This window comes from Sorex fumeus, unplaced genomic scaffold (genome assembly GCF_029834395.1).
Source record: "Sorex fumeus unplaced genomic scaffold, SorFum_2.1 ptg000006l, whole genome shotgun sequence".
Taxonomy (NCBI): domain Eukaryota; kingdom Metazoa; phylum Chordata; class Mammalia; order Eulipotyphla; family Soricidae; genus Sorex; species Sorex fumeus.
The window spans coordinates 6660707-6680537 of record NW_026606063.1 but is presented as its reverse complement, the minus strand read 5'-3'; the positions used below and the strand labels follow the sequence as shown (position 1 = coordinate 6680537).

Here is a 19831-nt window from a genome sequence, read left to right as displayed (position 1 = left end):
CCCAAAGGCACACACACCCCAATGACCCCCCCCCCCCCCACACACACACACACACTATCAAGGCTCCTGGCAAGGGGCCTACCTTGCCGCTGGCTGTTGCGTAAGCACTTGACCTTGGGGAGTTTCATGAGCTCTTTGCAGTCGTCCGCTGCAAAGACAAAAGGGCCCTGAGTGTAGCTGGGTGGGGAGGGACCCACTTGCCACCCAGCATGCTGCCGCGTCCTGGCCTGACCCCAGAGAGCTTCAGAAGGGGCTCCAGCACTGAGAAGTGCCCACATGGCCTTGTCCCTCCACAGGGCCTCAAGCCACACAGTGGCACCTGCAAGCTTAAAGGACGGGGACTGGCGATGGTCATGTGGGGCCCCGGAACATGCAAGAGCAACTTCAGAGCTGCGTTTCCCATCCTGGATGCTCCACCTTGAATCTCTAGGGCACCTCCTGCCCCACAGGGAGCATCGGGTCTGAGGGGCCCCGGGTACCCCCCTGGCCTGCCTCCTCCTCCCGGTCACTCAGGCTGCTTGGTTGCTCTGCTTGTGTGTCCCAACTCTCCTGCCTCTGCCTGTCTCTGGGCTCCGGACTCTCGGGGACAGCCACACCACCTGGAGACTTCCCCTGGGGCCGTGCCACGCACCGGGAACCAGCTCCCATGTTAAAACCCGCATGTGATCCGCTGGTTCTCTCCACTGATGCTCAAGGACCCTGAGGTGCACCTGCCCGGGCCCGTGCCTTGAGGAAAGGGCAGGGGCAGGGCTTGAGGGCAGGTGGCCTCAGAAGCCACTTGGCATCTGCTCCCCAGGACACCAGCTGCCGAGGACCTCTGTCCCAGCCCGGCTCCCTCTCCCCTTTCTACGTCTTCTTGGCCCCTGAAGAAGGGAACCCAAACTCCAGAGTCAAGCTCTGAGTGAGTGGACACAGGACATAGCCCACCATGTGGCTGCCCCCCCAGGAGTGATGTCCTGACAATGCCCGCTGACCCCACAGTGTTCCTGGCTCCTGCCCAAGTGGCAGGAGACTCACTCTGAGCAACCTCGCCCGGGTTTGACAGGAAGTGTCTCAACCGAGGCTGATCCAGGGAGGAGGTGTGGTCCCTAGCATTCCCCGGACCTGACAATGGCTGACAATGCCCAGATGGCCACGCAGATATCGTCCACGGGTTATGGGCTTAAGTGCAGCTCTGGGTGGCACCCACATTCCTGGATGGTGCAGGAGCAGTGAGGTCCCCAGGTGGGAAGTGGCTCCTCCTCCCATGGCCCAGTGCTGGTCTGGCCCAACTGGGGCTCACTGGGGAGGCCGGGTGAGGTGGCTTATCCTCAAGGGGCTGGGTGTCACAGTACCCCCGAGCCACAAGCACCAGTCACTCCCTACACTGGGTTCTGAGCCTCTGCAGCTGCTGAGTCCTTCCCTGGATCAAGAACTCAGTCAGAGGGTGGTGGCATGCACCCTCCACCATCACAGGGCTTCTCCATGCCCCTCGCAAAGTCTCTGCAGACTCGCAGTGCAGAACCCTCAGGGTGGTTTGTCGGGCCCAGGGTTATGCCCGACTTGAAGCCTGACTCCCCACGAGCTCCTCCGGGACCTTCAGACCTCAGCCTCTTGGCCCTCTCCATGTCCCCCAGAAAGGAGGCGGCTCCAGCCCCCGAAAACCAGGCCCACCCGCCCGCCTTCTCGGGGAAACAGGCTGAGGCTCTGCGGCACTCACGGTCCTTGCTGAAGTCATCCACGAGTATGATCTCCTCAATCAGCTTCGCGGGGGTTCGGTTCAGGATGCTGAGATGGATACAGGAAAGAAGCTGGTTCTTGCTGGCACTGGGCGGGCAGCACCCGGACCTGCCCAACACCAGAGCTGTGTCCTGGGAGGGGGGCACCTCGGCCTTCTCTCAGCGGATGCCACTCACCTCCCTCTCGACAGATTCCCGGCATCACACTTGACCCACCCTACAGCTTCCCCAAGCCCCACCTCTGACCAGTGAGCGCGGCCAGAAGCTTCCCCACGCCCCCGGCACTCAGCTCACCTTTTCTCTCCTGCCACGTGGGCTGGAGCCCAGGCCCTGGCCCTGCGCCGAGCGCTCTCCGACATCGTCAGCCCTGGCCTGGACTCGCCTCCCAAGGTAAATCAGTAAGCTGACAAAGCCCCCTCCCCACCTCCCCGAAGGTCTCCACTTTTCGATGCCAAGGTAGCTCACAGCTTGCCCTGGTCCATTCAGACCCTGCTTTTGGGGTGCTAGGAACTAAGGGCAACTGAGTCAAGAAAGCAGATGTCTAGGAGTAAATATTATTTGGAGTCAATCAACTCCCAAGTTATAAAGCATAATGTTCACTGTCTTCCTGTGTCCATACAGAAAGGACATTGCTTTAAGGTAAACTGTGCAAAAGACATGAGGAGAGGAGAAAGGCAATATTAATTAACTTATAATACAAGTTCAGTGCCCTGGGATGGGTGTGACCTGATAAACGTAAGCTACCCGAGGAAGGACAAAACAGGGTTATCCTACAACCACTAACTACCACTGTCCGCACTATCATAGAAGCCCCCGTGCCCACGGCCGTTACCAGCTCCTTGCGAACATCCATCCTCTCCTTCATAATGCAGAACTTTCCGTGGCTGCCCGACTCTACAGGCCTGTCCACATGCAAGGCCATGTCCTCCCTGGGGTCTGGGGGCTTCCGGTGCTGGCAATGCCATGTGCCTCTGAGGCTGTCTGTCCTGCCCCTCAGCTGGCCAGATCTGGGCCCCCCTGTGGAGGCTGGACTCAGCCTGTAGCACCCCTCCAGGCCAGGCTCATTGCTGGGTGAGAACCACACCCTGGGGAAGGAAGCCCCAGGAGGTAGAAGACTGCGCAGCTGCGGGCTGGGTGCAGTTTGCGATAGCTGTGTGATCTTGAGCAAGTGGCGAAGCCTCTCTGTGCAGTCAAAGTCCCTTCTGGTGGGGATCCCTGATTGCAGCCCCTTCCCCGTGAGGGAGAAGGCCTGGAGGAAACTCATCTAAACCATTTTGCACCATGTCGGCTCGGCCCCAGCTTCCCTCACTGCAGGAAGTTCCTTTTTTTTTTATAGCATAATTGTATTTTATTTATTGTTTTGGGGAGACCACACCCAACAGTGCTCAGGGGTTTCTCCTGGCTCCTCAGGAATTACTTCTGATGTTGTTTCGGGGACCATCTTGGTGCAGGAAGTTGTTGACCCAATCAATGGCCCTCCGTCTTCTCCAGAAGTCCAGGCGCGGAGGTGGGGGGCTTCCACGCTCACGCTGGGTCCCAGACCTTCCCCAGGTGGCCACGACTCCCTTTTCCTGAACAATCCAAACTGCAGGGTGCCTCCCAGACAGCCTGGGCCACACCACCCCGGGACACCCCGAGCCCTGAAAATATTCAGGGATGCCAGTGGGCCTGAGGAGAGCGTTCCTTTCAGAGGAGCGTTCTCTCCGTGCTTCTGGGGTCCCAGGACGCAGGGCACAGACTCCTGCAATGGGACCTGGCTCTCACCATGAAACTCGGGGAGGGTGGAGAAGGGTCCTGAGCCCACTGTTCGGGGGGGGGAGCGTGGCTGGGCAGGCAGGAGTGGGTCCCAAGACAGACAGCGTTGGCAGGCACTCCGGGGGGAGAAGGCGGGGTTGGTGTGAGAGAGCGCGGGAAGAATACCCGCTAATGAGGTTTGATTGGGGCCCCTGCGTCTGCCTGCGATTTCCCCCAAATCCCTGCCGGCGCTTTGAAATTCAAGCCTTCTCTTCTGTGAACATCAAAAGGTAAATCGTGTGCAGCTCGGTAGCTGCGGCTGAACTGAGAGATGATTAGCGAATATAGAAAAAAAATTTTTTTTTTCCCCTGGGTTTCAAAAAAGGAAGAAGAGAAATCGTCAGCAGTAAGTGCTAATTACTGCGTTTCCCGGAACACCTGCTTGTTGGGCGGCTCCTTGAGAGTCCTGGGGCCCCGGGGGTTCGGGGGGCTCCATCTGGGGTTCTGGGGGGCCTTGGCACAGGGCACCCGGGCTGGCCCCGATGGCGCCCCCAGGTCCCTCTTCCTGCACATCTTCAGCCTCACTGCCGCCACCCACACCTGGATCCAGCTGGGCCCCCCTTACCTGAACTATTCTTCTCTTGGGCACCCCGGCCCAGCTCCCAGCCTCTCCCTGCAAACCCAGCAGGACCCATAGCTCCCTGAGCACCTTCTCTTCCACCATCCAGCACGGGGGCACGTGCTCAACTGGCAGATCGCCCACACCCTGCCGCCGTGTTATTCCAGCACAGAGCATTCCCCATGCCGCGCCCCCGCCCCGCGGAGGGCAGCATCCCCACCTTCTGCTTTGCACCTGCTGTGCCCTCTCCGTAGGAGCAGAACATGGAAGGGCCTGGCAGCGTGGGCGGCCGTGACTGCCCCCTCCGCGGGCTGTGCCACGGAGCCCCGGGAGCGCCCGGCCTTCCTTTGCCATCCAGCTGTAATTACATTCTGCTTGTAAAAGCCGGCGATATTAATACTTGACCTACTTCACAGGCTTTTGTGTGGAGGGAATGAGGAGAAAGGTTGGAAATCGCCGCTCAATTCCTCGTGCTCGGAGCAGGGGAGCGGGGTGGGGGGGGGGGGCGGGCGGGCGGGCCCCCCACACTCTGTAAATACCGATGCCCTGACGCCCGAGGGCCAGCTGCCTGCCAAGTTGGGAGGTGATGGAGTCGCCTGGCACTGCCTGGCACTGCCTGGCGTGGCTCGGGGACTGTGCATGTGCGTGTGTGTGTGTGTGTGTGTGTTTGTGTGTGTGTGTGTGCGCGTGCCGCTGTGTGTGGGTGGGGTAGCCTGCAGGAAGGTGTTCAAGTCAGGCTTGGGGAACAGCATCTGCTCTCGCCCTCCAACAGGCAATCACCCCTGAACCTCAGCATCACCTGAGGGGCCCTCAGAGAAGCAAACTTCGGAGCCTCACTGCAGACTCCTGACTGACGCCCCCGGGAGTGGTCTGTGTGTTCCAGGGGTCTCCCCGGACCTGGGTATTGCTCCTGACACCAGTCAGCTCCACCTGAGCTCACTGGCTCCCCTCAGCCTTCCTGGAAGTAGCCCAATACCAGCAGCCCCAGCGTTGCAGAGAGGGAAACTGAGGCAGAGAGGTGCAGGGTAAGTAAATGAGGTGCCAGACTTCTAATTTTTAGTCTGTTTTTTTTTTTTGACTGTTAGGAGCAGAGAGCTGGTACAGTGGTTGAGGTACCCGCCTGGCATGAGGCTGACCCAGCTTTGATCCTTAGCACTACGTAGAGTCCCCTAAACACCACCAAGTGTGGTCGGTCCCCAACCCGGAAAAACAAACAAACAAACATAAAGCCAGCCACTTTTGTCTAAGAAATTGCTCCTCTAAATCCAGTGCTTTACTAAAAAGTGACAGAAAAGGTGACCAGGCTCGGAAGCCCCAAAGCCCTGGTGACCAGACAGAATCTCCCAGCACACTTGGGTCCCAGGGAACTGGGCCTGCCCTCTGGGACGTGCTGGCTGTCCCCATGGAGAAACCTTCACCAGGTCGGCCTCTCCCGCCCCAGTACGCCAGGGCAGCTACCCATGGTCGTGTGCCCCCAGCTCACTCGGGAGGTCTCGGGCCGCAGGAGGAAGGGCAGAGGGCACAGGCAAGGGGGGGGGGGGCACGTCTACCAGTTCCCCGGGTGTCTTCCCTGATGGGAGCCTCCAGCCACACCTTCAGCCTCTGGGAGAAAAGCACCCAGGAAGGGGCCATCATGGGTGACAAAGCCAGGCTGGAGGAGCTCCTCCCCCAGTGCCCTCTCTGCAGCCAGGACAGGAGAGAGAGGTGATGGATCCCCAGGAAAATGACACCTAGCCACGGAAACTTCAAGAATAACCTCGTTGCCTTCCCTGCGCAGGTGCCTCAAGGCCACCTTCTCCGGTGTGGATGCCTGTCTGTCCCCCAGGGCTCGAGATGCCCCCTGCAGCTGCACTGCATCCCACGGGGCTCAGAGCTGGGGCCGGGCTTCTGCCGGCAGTTTCTGGGAGGTGGAAACAGACCCTCGACTCCTCTGGGCCAGGTGCCAGAGAGTCGGGAGCACAAGTGTGTGTGCGTCGTCTGCGTGTGTACACTTGCTCTACACAGACGTCTGCTGTGTGTGGATCGTTGTATCCCTGCGTGCACAGACATGGACTGTGTGAGGATCAGTGTATTTCTGTGTACACACATGGGCTGTGTGTGCATGTGTGCACAGATGTGTGCTGTGCAGTTTAGTGTATCTCTAGGGGCACACATTCTTCATGTGTCCTTTCTATGCATGTATGTTCTTTGTGTGCATGTACGTTCTGTGTGTGTGCATGCTCTATGTATGTGTGTTCTTTTATGTGTTCTCTGTGTGTGCTCCTTGTATGTGTACGTATGTTCTGTGTGTGCATCTATGTCCTCTGCGCATGCTTGCTACAAGTGTCATGCATGTTCTGTGTGCGCATGTATGCTGTTGTGCTGATGTGTGCTTTGGTACTCTGGGTGTGTTCTGTGTGCTGTGTATGATCTACCTGTGTGCTCTGTATGTAGCAGTGTGGCCCCTCTGTGGTCTCTGTGTGTGTGCATACATGCTTTAAGTGTGCCGTGTGGCATGTGTTTGCATGTGCTCCTGGTATGCTCTGTGCATCCTCTTTGCATCTGCTGTGTTCACTCTGCATGGATTGTGTGTGCCTGTCTATTCTCCCTGCACGTTATGTGTGCTCTGGGTGTTCTCTGCTGTGTGCTGTGTGTGTGTGTGCTCTGTGTGCCTATGCTGTGTGCTGTATGAGCTCTGTGCATGCTCTGTGTGCTGTGTTCACTGTGTGTACATGCTGTGCGTTCCGTGTGCTGTGTGCCGTGTGCTCTGTGGGTGTGCGGTGTGTGTGCTCTGGGTGTTGTGTGCTCTGGGTGTGCTCTGTGTGTGCCGAATGTGTGCCCGACAGTGCATTCACAAGGGCAGGAAGTCCCCGTGTCCCTGGTGGGTGGGGGCGGGAGGGGAGGGGAGGGAGGGGCGTGCTACCTGCGGATGGTCCTGAGCAGCGCAGAGCGGGCCTCGTTGTGGAAGGTGATGATGATGCTGGTGGGAGCCAGGTCCCGGCAGTACGTCAGCATGGAGCACCTGCGGAAGGAGAGCCCAGGGCCGATGAGAACGGGCTGGGACCGGGACAGCTGCCTGTGTCTGGTGCCCCGCCTCCAGGTACCCCACATGGCCCTAAGGGGGCACCTAACTGTGCCGAGACACAGACCGAGGTTTCTCGCACCCCGACCAGGGGACTGAGGATCCCATTAGCTGCCCTGGTGCTAGCAGAGCACAGTCCGGGCCAGCAGCTCTGACCAGCCCCTGCCCAGCCCACCCTGACAGAAACCCCAGTCAAACAGCCCTCCAGCCCTCGGCCTAAGCAATCCTGCCCACCCGACAAAAGCAGCCATTTCCCCCATCCAGGCTCATTCTGTGCGACAATTACATCTAGGGTAATTTCAATTTAATACCTCGCTGCAAGTGGAAATTGTAGCCCGCAGCTGAAATCACTAGAATGATGAAAACCAACCCGCTGAGTGGGGCCGGGGCCGCCAGGCCCCTCCTGAGATAAACACGGCCTCTGTCTCGCCGGCTCGGGGGCCTGGGGAGGAGGGCTTGCGAGTGGTCAAGTGCCGTGTGCTGGGTCACCCCGCTTTCCTGTTTCTTCCCAAGTCACTGGGGCCCAGAGCTCCCAGGAGGCACTTGGAGGAGCCCGTGAGTGCCTGTGTTGACTCCCGGGAAGCTGGTTCTCCACCAGATTCCTCCACGGAAGGACATGGCCTGCAGTCCGGGCCTCGCTGAGACAATACTCTCTCCTACAGGAGACAACATAGAGGGACATTCTCTGCACACAGCTGGCCAGTGGTGCCCAGGACCTGGCACGGGCTGGCAGTGGGCCCACTGGGGGCCGGCACTCAGGAGGAGGCAGGAGGCAGGATGCCTCTCCATGGAGAAGAGGCAGGACCTTCGTGACTTCCGGTGTCCCCCTCCCTGCAAGACAGCCCCTGAGCCCAGCCCCGCTCCTCTCTCCTCTGATTCTGCCACTTGAGATTCCCCCCAGGCTCCTGACTTCTGTGTCCTGTCTGTCCCCTTAGATCTTAGGCTGGGGTCCCTCCCGTGGCCCTTCAAATCCAAAGTTGTAACTTCCCCCAGGGCCCTCTAATCCTGCAGCCTCCCAGGCCACCCAACTCTCCTCTCTGCCACTGTTCCCCTTGTCACTTCTGCAGGGAGAAACAGACAGCCTGCCTCCTTCCTCCACCCGAGCTCCTACTCATCCATCAAAACCCAGAGCAAAGGTCCCCTCTGCCAGGAAGGAGCTCCATCCTCCCTAATGGTCATGACCCGACCTTTGTGCTCTCATTCTGTCCATATCTCTCCTAGCACATCAGAGATGAGACAGTTTCCCCAGGTTGGTCTCTCTGGGAAGATCCTTATCCCCTTCCCAGAACTGGAGCATACCACACATACCCGTGGAGATGGGCAGAAAGACATTTCGAGGCCAGCTGAGCCCTCAGTCTCCGAGGACTTGTTGAGGACCGGGCCTACCCTCTCTATGGCTCGCAGCAATTCCCACCTCCTCCTGGCCCACAGGCTGGGCTAGCTTGTCTCTCAATAAGGACAAATTTATCTGCACAGCGGGCTGGTTCCACAGCTCTCACCACACACTGCCAGTCTGCAGTGGCCCCTTGGAGGAAAGCTGCCATGCCGTGGAACTCTCCAGCACTCCTACGGGGAGACACCCACGTGGAAAGGAGCAGAGGCTCTCGCCTGGAGTCAGCACCCCCTCACCCCCCATAGACATGTGACACACCACCTCACGAGATGGCACCTTCAGTCTCCAGCTAGCTGTGCCCCCAGCATTTCCAAAGATGCAATTGAGACACTCCTGGCTCCTGTCCCAGAAGATATTCCTAAATGGAATGTCTGAAGTCACCAAGTTTTGGGGGGTGAAGGCGCTGTAGCATCCACTTATCTACTATAAAATGGGAAGGGAAGGCTTTGCTGAAGGTCCCCAGAGGGGTGTAGCGCTGAGCTGGCCATCTAGGAGCAGAGCTGAGGCGAGCGAGTGCAGGGTGCGGGGCAGGTGGCTGGTGGGGGTGGACTCAGGGCTCCCTCTATGGGCGTGCTGTAGGGTGCAAGTGCGGCTTGGTAAATGCAGAGAGAGGAGGAGGCAGGGAGGTGGCCCCTAGAGGGATGAGTGATGGAGCAGGAAGTTGTGCTTCTGCAGGAAAGCCACCGTGGCCAGGAGCAGCTCCTCCTCCGCCTCTCTGTGCCCTCCCGGCCATGCTTTGCACCCAGCAGAACCTCTCAGTGAGGTCCTGGCTCTGCACCCCTGCGGCAGGAGCCTTCTCTGGGTTCAGACATGATGCTTAGGGGCCAGAGAGAGAGCACCATGGGTAAGGCGCTTGCCTGATTGGTTCTCATCATCCCATTGGGTCCCACAGCACTGCCAGGAATAGCGTCTGAGTGCAGAGCCAGGAGTGACCCCTTAGCATTGCCAGGTGTTCCCCCCAACCCCCAACCCAACCCAACCCAACCAAACCCAACCAAACCCAACCAAACCCAACCCAACCCAACCCAACCAAACCAAATGACGCTGAAAATCATGATGACTACTGCTCCAGCAGTGATGCTTTCTTTTTTCTTTTCTTTTTTTTTTCTTTTTTCTTTTTGGGTCATGCCCGGCAATGCACAGGGGCTACTCCTGGCTCTGCACTCAGGAATTACTCCTGGCATTGCTCAGAGGACCATATGGGATGCTGGGAATTGAACTCAGGTCAGCCGCGTGCAAGGCAAACGCCCTCCCTGCTGTGCTATCGCTCTAGCCCCAGCGATGGTTTCTTAAGAAAGTAATAATCTGGGGAGCTCCACAAGGTCAGCCTGGGGACCTCCACTTACAGAAGAAAAAGGTGGGTGCCTGTGAGAAGGAACTGGGGCTAGGAGCCCATTTGAATCCGTTTGAAAAGAAACAGCTGGGCACTCCAGAATAAGTGATCTTTGCTTTGTCCTCAAGCAGTGGGTCAGTGCTGTCCCCAGGAGGCCGAGGACGGACACTCCCCTCCCAAGTTTGCTTGTGAGGGCAGCGGGTGCTGATGGCTGAGATGGAAACTCACTCAGGTGGGTCACGGCAGCCAGCCTGCAGGGCTCAGGGCTTTGCCATGACCTTCCCAGCCTCTGGCCACCCGCAGGACCAAGGACAGAGGCTCCTCCCGGAGGCGGGCCAGGACACAGACCCCCAAGACACATGGCCCAGGTGTACAGGCTGCAGTACGAGGCTTATGGGGATTTCAGTTACAATATCCATCTCATCTGAACCTCCAACAGTCATGAGTCCTGTGCTCCACGGGCCAGGACCCGAACTCTGAGCCTCCCTGTGGGCTGAGCTGAGCTGGGGGCCCGGGACATCTGACCTGGTCGGTCCTGAGTCCTCCAACTGCCCTGCCCACCAGTCACCTCCTCCCCACCCCCACTTAGGGGTGGGCTGAGCTGAGCTGAGCTGCCGAGAACAGGACTTGAAACAGGGCGCCTTGAGGCGCGTCCATCAGACGGGGCCTTCTGTGCTCAGGATCTAAATGATTCATCAAACGGCAGATCAATTAGGGCACCGGGGACCGGAGGAGTCTGCCAACACTTAGCCCTGGCGCCGGCAGGCAGGAGGGAAAGCATGTTCATAATTTATTAAGGAATTGGGGTTCGCCGGTGAGCGGAGTTGTGATGGGGGATGGGAGGGGGAAGAGAGCAGGAGAGGGAGGGAGACGCTGAGGCGGGGAGAAGGGACGGGTGTTCAAGACAGAAGTGCAGGTGGGCCAAGTTTCCTGGAAGACCACGGTCCCCAAAGATTCACGGGTGGAGACACAGTGGAGGGGGGGCTCAGACTCTTCCTTCCCCATTTCCCACACAGAAGCTTCCCTGTATCTGTGCCCCCTTTCTTTCCCGCTACCAACATCCACCCCCAGGGCCAGTGTGTGAGAGGCAGGGAGAGACGGGCACTGCTCTCGGCTCAGGGAGCTTTCCAGAACACCAGTTCCCTCGGGACAGGGGCAGGGAACTTGCTGCTGGCTTGTAGAAGCACCGATTTTTTTTTTTTTTTTTTTTTTTTTAGAACTGAGAACAGCTCACACATCCCCAGCTCCGTTCCACATAAGGAAGCCTGTTCTCAGCTCTAAAGCAAAGCAAAGCAACCGAAAAATAGGAAATGCCAAATCGGGCACTGGCCCCTGGGTTCAATACTCAGCTCTCGAGAAGAGAAGGAACGCGAGCACGATAAAAAAAAAAAAGTATGACAACTGTAAAATCAGAAATTCCTTTTAATCTCATTTCATGGGCAACATGGATACACTGGGAGGCATGAAATTTTTATTTCATGTCAATTTCCCTGGGATTTCACATACAGATTAATTTGCTCATCCACATAAACAGAGACAGACGGCTTCTACTCGGTGCCTCAGTAATCCTCTTCGTTTAGCATTTCAGAAAAGAGACCGAATCATCCTGAGACGTCTTCTCACATGACCTGCCCCTTTAAATTACCGAACGCTGGTGTAAAGGCCCAGCACCCCCAGACCCAAGGGAGAGTACAGGTGTTAAGGGGTGTGCTTTGCCTGTGGCTGACACAGTGTGGTCCTCCGAGCATCACTAGGGGTGTCCTCACCAATAATGTTCCAAGTCACCGGGATGGGCTAAGTAGGCCAGTCAAGGAAGGGAGCCACTCAAGTTCACCGGGGACAGCTGATGGCCTCTTCCCAACTCCTTGTTTCAGTCTCTTCCCCCCGATGTTGGCAGGACCCTCTAAACTTGCTGAAGAAGCCACTGTGATGGATGTCACACTTGTGTTGGGTGACCAGGGTGTGTGGCTGTTGCCTTACGAACTGGCCAGCTTCAGCTCTGCGTGCTAGAGGACATGTGCAGCGGTTTCTCACTTCCCTGGGGTCAGCGGTCACACTCCCGGGGTACAAGAGGTGGACGGACACCAAAGTCCTTTCCCGGTGTGGCCTCACCTTGGCGGCATCCAGGCTGAAGTTGATTGGGGACCACCAGACCACACATGGGGGCAAGGGGCAGACACGCAGAGCTGGGATTGAACTCAGGGCCTCACACAAGCTGGACAGTGCTGGGGGACAGCTCCAAGCACTGTGCTCAGCGGACAGTGCTCAGGAGCCATGTGGCGAGCCAGCTGACCACGTGCAAGGCTAGCACCTAACCCTTGGGCTCCCTGTGGTCTCTGCTTGGACACTACTCCCCCAAGAAACATTTCCTTGTATCCCAAGGCCTTTTGGAAACGTTTCCGGAGGACCCCCTGTCCACTCCTTTGCTGGACTTTAGTGCCCAGCTTCGAGAACAGCCTGCCTGCTCTTGGGCCTGAAAGCTGAATGCTGTAGCAGCAACCCCTGTGCCAGGCATAGGTGCCCGACGGAGCTCACAGATGATGGAGAGGCAGGAGGAATTGGGAGAAAGACGTTCGGGTGTCTGTCATGAGGGTGGGAGGACACGCCAGAGTACACTGCAGGTGACACCGGCCCAGGGATGCTGCAGAGCTATCGGCGAAGGCAAGGGACCACGGGCCACCATGCAGAGAACGACCTAAGCAAGTCAGCAAAATTGAAGTTGGCACGAGAGCCCTGGTGACAGTGACAAGAACGGGAGATCCTGGGGGACCCCCAGGAAAGTCACGCAGCAGCCGAGCTGAGAGCTCTGACGGTCGGTCCCTGCAGCCTGGCAGCATGGTGACATATAAAAGCTGGCCAGGACTGCAGAGACGGAGCAAAGGGCTAGCACACGCTTTGCATGCTGGAGACCCAGGCGTGATCCCAGGCACTGCTCTGGGTACCACTTGTCCCACTGGCCCAGCATCTAGAGAGCAGGAGGAGTCGCTCTGAGGATGCCAAGAGTGACCCCAAACAAACAAACAAAATAAAAGGCTGGATGGTGCCCTCGTGCCAAAGCCCCAGGGGTGACACCCAGCTGGCTGGCACGTACGCTCAGATAGGATGGCCAGGTTCGGCCCAAGCTTCCTCTCCCTGTGCACACTGCCCAGCACTGTGGCCAGCAGTCACGTGGGGGGTCTGTAAACTTGAGATGCGCCTTACGTGGACACAGAAAGGTGATGCGGGAAACATGTGAAACTTTAAAGATTTCTGTGCCCATGAGAACATAAAATATTGTGATATTTAGCTTTAAGTGGCTTTTGTATGTGTAAGTGAAAATATTTGATAAAGCGCATTCAATTAAACGTATGGCCAAAATTAATTTCACTTGTTCCTGTTGATTTTTAAAATGTGGTTACTGGAAGAGTTTAAGGGACGTGCGTGGCTCACATCAATTTCGGTTCGATGCTGCTCTCAGACCATTATGGAATCTTGCTTTGTCTGTGTTTATGTCCTCATTTAAAAATCTTAACACCAGCTCAGACCACAGCTCTCTGCGAATTAGGCTATTTCATCTGAGCAAAATAAAATCTTGAAAATGAGAGACCATTATTAGGTTTTCACCATTTTATTTGCAGGGAAGATTCCATGCTAAACACCCCGCGCTGTTGCCTCATTATTATTTCATAAAAGGAAGTGTATTTAAGCACCAGAAAGGCAGGGACCGCGGGATAATTAAAAAAAAAAACCCTCTAAACGGCTGCACTCAGTTTTAAGGAAAGCTCCCTCATGATTCTCCCTCACCCCAACCCCCCGGATCAGATTGACACAAATTCCCCACTGGTGACGGAAAGGAGGGGTACAGGTGTTGTTTTATGAAACCGTACAAACCTTACCTGCTCCCTAAATCCAGAGGCCAGATAGCACACCTTGTTTTGCTCTGAGCCAGTACCATGCCATGCTTGGAATCGCTAAGGTCCTCTCCACTGTGTCCTGGGGCATTTCTGCCCCATGCATCTTGAAGGTCGAGCCGCTGACCACACTGCCCTACTGGAAATGGCCCTAGAGCACTGTGGCCAGGTGTGTTTCCAGTTGCACGTGGGCGTGTCTCGTGCTGCCCAATCTTTGAAGTGCACGGGACTTTGGGTGCTGGCAGAAACTCGGGGGCAAGTGGCCGCACCATCTCTCTGGGATGATCATCGACTCCTGGGGTGCAGCCCAGAAGCTTCCCTGGGGGCTGCCAGGCCCTGCGTGAGCGGGCCCCACCCAGATGGCAGCTGCGCGTGTGTGCTGTGAGCCTGGGGTGAGTGTTCGCCAAAGGCATGGGCGGCGTGGACCACGGCCAGCACGTGTGGCGGCGGGCCAAGGCTTATTTCAGAAATGAATCCTGAAAAAGGATGGCTCCGAGTCTGGGCCAAAGCTCCCCCCACCACTAGGCTTATCTTGGGCCAGTCACACACTCGTCATAACAGAAAACGCTCATGTCTCTGCCCACGAGCCTTCTCTGCGCACTGTGGTTCTTGGACTCAGTCCCCTGCCTGGGAAGGATGGGAATTCAAGAGCGGCAGGAAGTCACAGGCAGGGGCTGTCCCTTACCCGCAAAGAATGACGCCCCCCCTCTCCTTGGTATGTCTCTGTTCTACTTCCCAATACTTCCTCAGCTTCCCAGCTAGAGACCAGAGGGGACTCGGGGACACTCCTATTCTCCAAGGGAGGACCCCAGTGTGGGGCCCTCTAAGGCAAGGAGGAAAAAGAACAACCCTCCACCCACTAACACCCCAATTTGGCCTCACTTCTATTTCCCTGGCTTGGTTGCACCCCAAACACTGACTCCAAGGGTATAACAGCCCCTAAACGTCCTCTCGCCACAGATACCCCCGTTTCATGCTTCCCTTCCTTCCACAGGAATCTCCCAAACATCCTGCTCGGCATGCCAGAAGCTCCCTGGAGCTAAAGCTCATGGCACCCCCAGACTTCCACCATGGGATTTATCCTCTGACTCCAGGGGCTGCCCCGTTTGCTCTGTGATGCTGGGCCACTGTCTCGGAAGTAAGGCCTTCCTGCCCTTCTTCAGTTCCCAGAACTGGTTGTAAGAATGAGCTGAGCTAGAAGCGGGGCCCCTTGTGGGCTGTCCCGGGGCTACAGAGCGAGATACAAGACCTATGCCACCCTGGCGGTGAGCATCAGTGAAGGGCAGGCAGGCAGCACAGGACACTGGGCAGAATGAAGTCGCTTGACCTGTTCCTCCCCCTGTTCTAAGGGTCATGCTTTGCTCACTCCCAGACCTGGGCACGCTCAGGTAGAGTCTGGGGAGGAACCCTGGGTCCATGTCCCCTCAGTGGGTACCACAGAAGCTGGAGGGGCACCGAGCCAGGCCTGGGACACAGAGATACAAAGGCACGTCTCCCCTGGACTTGGGAGGTAGCAGTGAGTTGGCGCTTTGCTGAGTTTGCTTATATAGGACCCCCTTAATCCGGGTTCCTGAGAGTGGGCAGCAGAGATGGCGGGGGGGTGTGAGTTCACAGACTCAGCCAGGCAGCCTGCTGGGGTGCCGTGCCTAAGAGGGGTGTGGTTGGTGGTGGAGAATGGGCACTGGTGGAAGGGTGGGTACTCGAACACTGAAAGACTGAAACCTAGTCACGAAAGCTTGTAAGTCTGTAACTATATCTCACAGTGATTCATTAAATCAACCAATCAATCAATCAATCACTGTATCACTGTCATTCCGTTGTTTATCGATTTACTTGAGCAGGTGCCATTAATGTCTCATTCAACTCAGCTCTGAGATTTTAGCAGCCTCTTCTTACTCATCTTTCCCAATGCTGCCGTATTGGGGGCTCTTTCAGGGTCAGGGGAATGAGGCCGTTATTGTTACTGGTTTTGGCATATCGAATACGCCACGGGTAGCTTGCCAGGCTCTGCCATGCAAATGAATATATAAATGTATATAATACACATAAATAAATAAATAAATAAATAAAAATAAGAGGGGTGTTGTCGAAGGGGCTCCCAGGGGCAGGTAGGAGTCTGCCTTTGCAAAGCCCCGGGGAGGCTGCCCCCAACCTAGCAGGGAACCAGAGCTAGGCAGGAGGACAGCTCACTTCCTCCAGGAGCTCTCTGGAAGGGAGGTGACAAAACGAGAGAAGAGGGACTGGACTGTAGACACCACCTCCCTGAGATGGCCTCTGGGCACAGGGAGGCCTGAGCGAGAGGTGGGCACGGTCAGGGAAGGGGGAGGCAAGAGGCCTCTGGAGGGTGGGGAGGGGGAGGAGTCAGGCATCTGCAGGAGAAACCCAGGTCCCCGGAGTGGAGGAGGGGAGCCGGAGACTGGGCTGGCTTCAGGGTCACATGAGGGTTGTGGCCTGCAGGAGCCTGGAGGCGTCACAGAGCTGGCCTGTGCCCACTGCCCCGCCACCTCTGCCAGCTCACTGCCATGCCCAGCGCCTGCCAGCAACTTCTAGTGCTTTCCTGGCTCCATTCATCCACTTTCCTGTAAAGACTTGAGCCCGTGGGAATGGGCGCAGGGGGTGGGCTCCCAGCCACTGCAGACCACTTTTGGAGCCTGGTTTGGAGGCAGCCAAAAGTCACCTGTGGGATCTGATGCCCCCAGGCTGATGGTGCCAGCAGCTCCCACTCACTCCCGCTCTGTCCCAGGGCCATGCACCGAGCTGTGACACACCAGGTCCCCCCAGGGGTCCCTGCGGGTTGCAGCGGCGACCTGGGTGGAGACCAAGGCCCACGGGGCGTCCTTCTGTGACATGCCTTCCCCTTCCAGACTCTTCCAACCCCCATGCGGCAGCCCACAGTCTGTCACCAGCGCCTGCAGCCTCTCCCGCCCCCAGCCGCCACCTCCTCCCTCTGTCCCTGGATCTCTGTCAAGCGGCTTGTACGTGGGTCCTCGCTCCGCCTCTCCAGCTATGGCCTTGGCTTCCTCCCCAGATCCCCCGACTTCCCTGGCACCCCGCACCCACGGCAGCACCACCGCCCCATCGCTAATTTGGGTGGGCTCCAGCTTTCAAAGCTGGTTTGACAGTTAAAGGAGTTCATGCCCGAGGGGTGGGGGAAGGCGGGGAGCCAGGGCAGGGGCTAGCGGGCCTACCTGGTTCTGGGTCCAAACCCCAAGTCAGAAACTGGGGAGCAGGGCGTTCTGTTGAGACACGGCCCTGTGGTGTGCAGCGATGGAGCCAGGGAAGGTCTTGCGTATACAACAGGGTGTGCCATGGACTGCGCCCAGGTGACCATCCACTCACGCAAGCTAGCACAGTCCGAGCCCCTGCCTGGGGAGCACTATCACTCTGCCCGGGGAGCATGACTGGCCCGTTCCACAGAGGGAGGAACTGAGCTTCTGGACTGTGAGCAACTCGCCGAAGAAGGACATGAGGTCCAGATGCCTTAGCTCCACCTGCCAGCTCCTGTCTGGTCCCCGGGCATCCTCTGGGCAATAGCCCCGGCTGGACGCACACGAGAAGGGTGAGAGGGGTCATAGGAGAACACACAGGGCTGTTTCTGAGTCAAGGCGCATCCCAGGCTCAGCCTTTAGGGACCCCAGTCCAGACACAGGGGCTACGTCACCCCAAACCACAGCTCTTCAATGTCCCCAGATTTCTGAGTTCTGGGCTTGAAGGGGACAGATTCCCAGGGTCCAGCTCCTGGAGGTGTGGCCTGAGGGCTGAGGCAGACCCCCAGGTGGGGTCGTGCTTGCTCTCAGAGCCGGGGGAACTCAGACGGGGCAGGGCAGTGTCCCCGTAAATAACCCTGGATCTCCCTCTGCAGTGCTGGGGACCCCCTGGGATCTTGCACCAGGGCACAGGGCTGGGGGCTAGGTAGGAAGTGGTCCATGTGAGGAACCCGGAGGGGGGATAGAGCTCTCGTTTGAACCCACTCCTCAGACCCTCTCTGTGATTCTGAATGGTGAAAAGGTTCTCAAGCCGCATCCGAAGACCCTCTTCCTCTCCTCTGGGTCAGAGGCTAAGGGCTGTATTGAGGGGACCCTAGGGAAGCACCTGATGGAACCCCATCTTTACAGTGCCCTTTGCCCTACCCAGGACTTCCTGCAGGGGACAGATGGGGGGACACAAAGTCCTTAGGAGAAACCAGTCACTGTGGGCCAGGTGATGGGCTGCAATACTGGGGTGCTAGAGACAGAGGGGGCCTGGGGAGGATTTCCTCAGCCCTGAGAGGACCTCTGTCCCCTGGGATGGGTGTCCCTTGACCCATCTGGTGAAACTCAGTTTCCAGAAAGGCAGGAGAAAGGAAGGGAAGGGGAAGTCAGCAGTCAGCGGTCACCCTCAGCGCCCACCTCGCCACTCACCCTGCACATGAATCACCCCTAGAGTGCAAACACGGTCTCCCTCTTAGTCTCTTCTGCTCTCCAAAAGTGCACGCCCCCAAAGAAAATAAAAAATAAAAGCAATCTGGAGGAGAGAACGGACACTACCTCTGGGGATCACGGTGCCTAAGACACAGCCAGCCAGGGAGAAGGACCCAGGCCGGCAGCACGAGGCAGCTCCCTCGCCCCTGGGGCACACTCACACACTCGAACTCACCCACACCAATCACCCCCACACTCACACAGGCACTTGGGACACAGATACACTCATCCACACACAAACTCACTTTCTCCATACGCATCCACACATGTGCACGTGTCCACTCACAATCACACATCTATATACACAATCACCCATACATCCACTCACAATCACATCTATACACACACAATCACCAATACATCCACTCACAATCACGCACATAACACACAATCACCCATACATCCACTCACAATCACATATATACAATCACCCAACCATCTGCTCACAATCACACATATACACACACAATCAGTCACCCATCGACTCACATTCACACATATATAGTTGCTCATACATCCACTTATAATCACACATATGCACCATAATCACCCACCCATCCACTCACATTCACACATATACACAGTCACTCATACATCCACCACACTCATAGGCACACAATCACCTACCCATTCACTCACATTCACATATATATACAATTACCTACACATCCACTTACAGTCACACATATACACAGAAAATCACCCACACATCCACTAACATTCACACATATACACACACAACCACCCAACCTTCTACTCACAATCACATATACACACAATAACTCACCCAACTGCTCACAATCACACATATAAATACACAATCATTCACCCACCCACTCACAATCACACATGCACACATGATTCACCTACCCATTTGCTCACAATCACACATATAAACACACAATCACCCACACATCCATTCATAATCACACATATACACACAATCACCCATACATACATACACCTAAGCACACACACATTCGACAAACATGGCGATAAAAAAGGTTTCATACTTATGATAAAAATAACAGAAATTGGGGTGCTGGAGCAATAACACAGCGGGTAGGGGGTTTGCCTTGCATGCGGCCAACCCAGGTTCGATTCCCAGAATCCCATATGGTCCCCCGAGCACCTCTAGGGGTAACTCCTGAGTGCAGAGCCAGGAGGAACCCCTGTGCTTCGCCAGGTGTGACCCCAAAAGAAAAAAAAAACAGTAACAACAAAAAATAACAGAAATTAACAGCCAGGGGGCTGGAATAATAGTTCAGCAGGCAGGGCTGACCCCAATTCCTTGCCTGGCATCTTACATGGTCCCCTGAAGCCCAGCAGAAGTGATTCCAGAGCCAAGAGTAGGCCCAGAGTACCACACGGTGTAGCCCCCAGGGCTGGGAGTGAAAAAGAATCAGTCAGACACTAGAATCTGGAGCCTTAGTCGTGACTTTTACCGCAGCACTGAACTGTCTCTTCACCTCTCGGAGCCTGGACCTCCTCTCCTCACCAAGGTCTGTGACTTCAGCCACCCAACTCCACCGCAGTACCCGGGCCCATCCCCAAAGCTGGCAGTTAGCTTCGGGGAGAACATCCAGCTTCTCAGGTCCTCGCCGGCTCCTTTTCCTTTTCTCG

At 56.7% G+C, this 19831-nt stretch overlaps 1 protein-coding gene across 1 annotated transcript in view; it reads right to left on the bottom strand.

Moving 5' to 3' along the window:
* GALNT14 (polypeptide N-acetylgalactosaminyltransferase 14) overlaps positions 1 to 19831 on the bottom strand; it is a 145713-nt gene that overhangs the window by 24171 nt on the left and 101711 nt on the right. Inside the window, exons 3-5 of the mRNA XM_056124408.1 lie at positions 6974 to 7072; positions 1700 to 1767; positions 83 to 148 (exon numbers count right to left, since the gene is read on the bottom strand). Of these exons, the coding sequence (XP_055980383.1) occupies positions 83 to 148; positions 1700 to 1767; positions 6974 to 7072 (233 nt within the window). The remainder of the gene's footprint in view (positions 1 to 82; positions 149 to 1699; positions 1768 to 6973; positions 7073 to 19831) is intronic.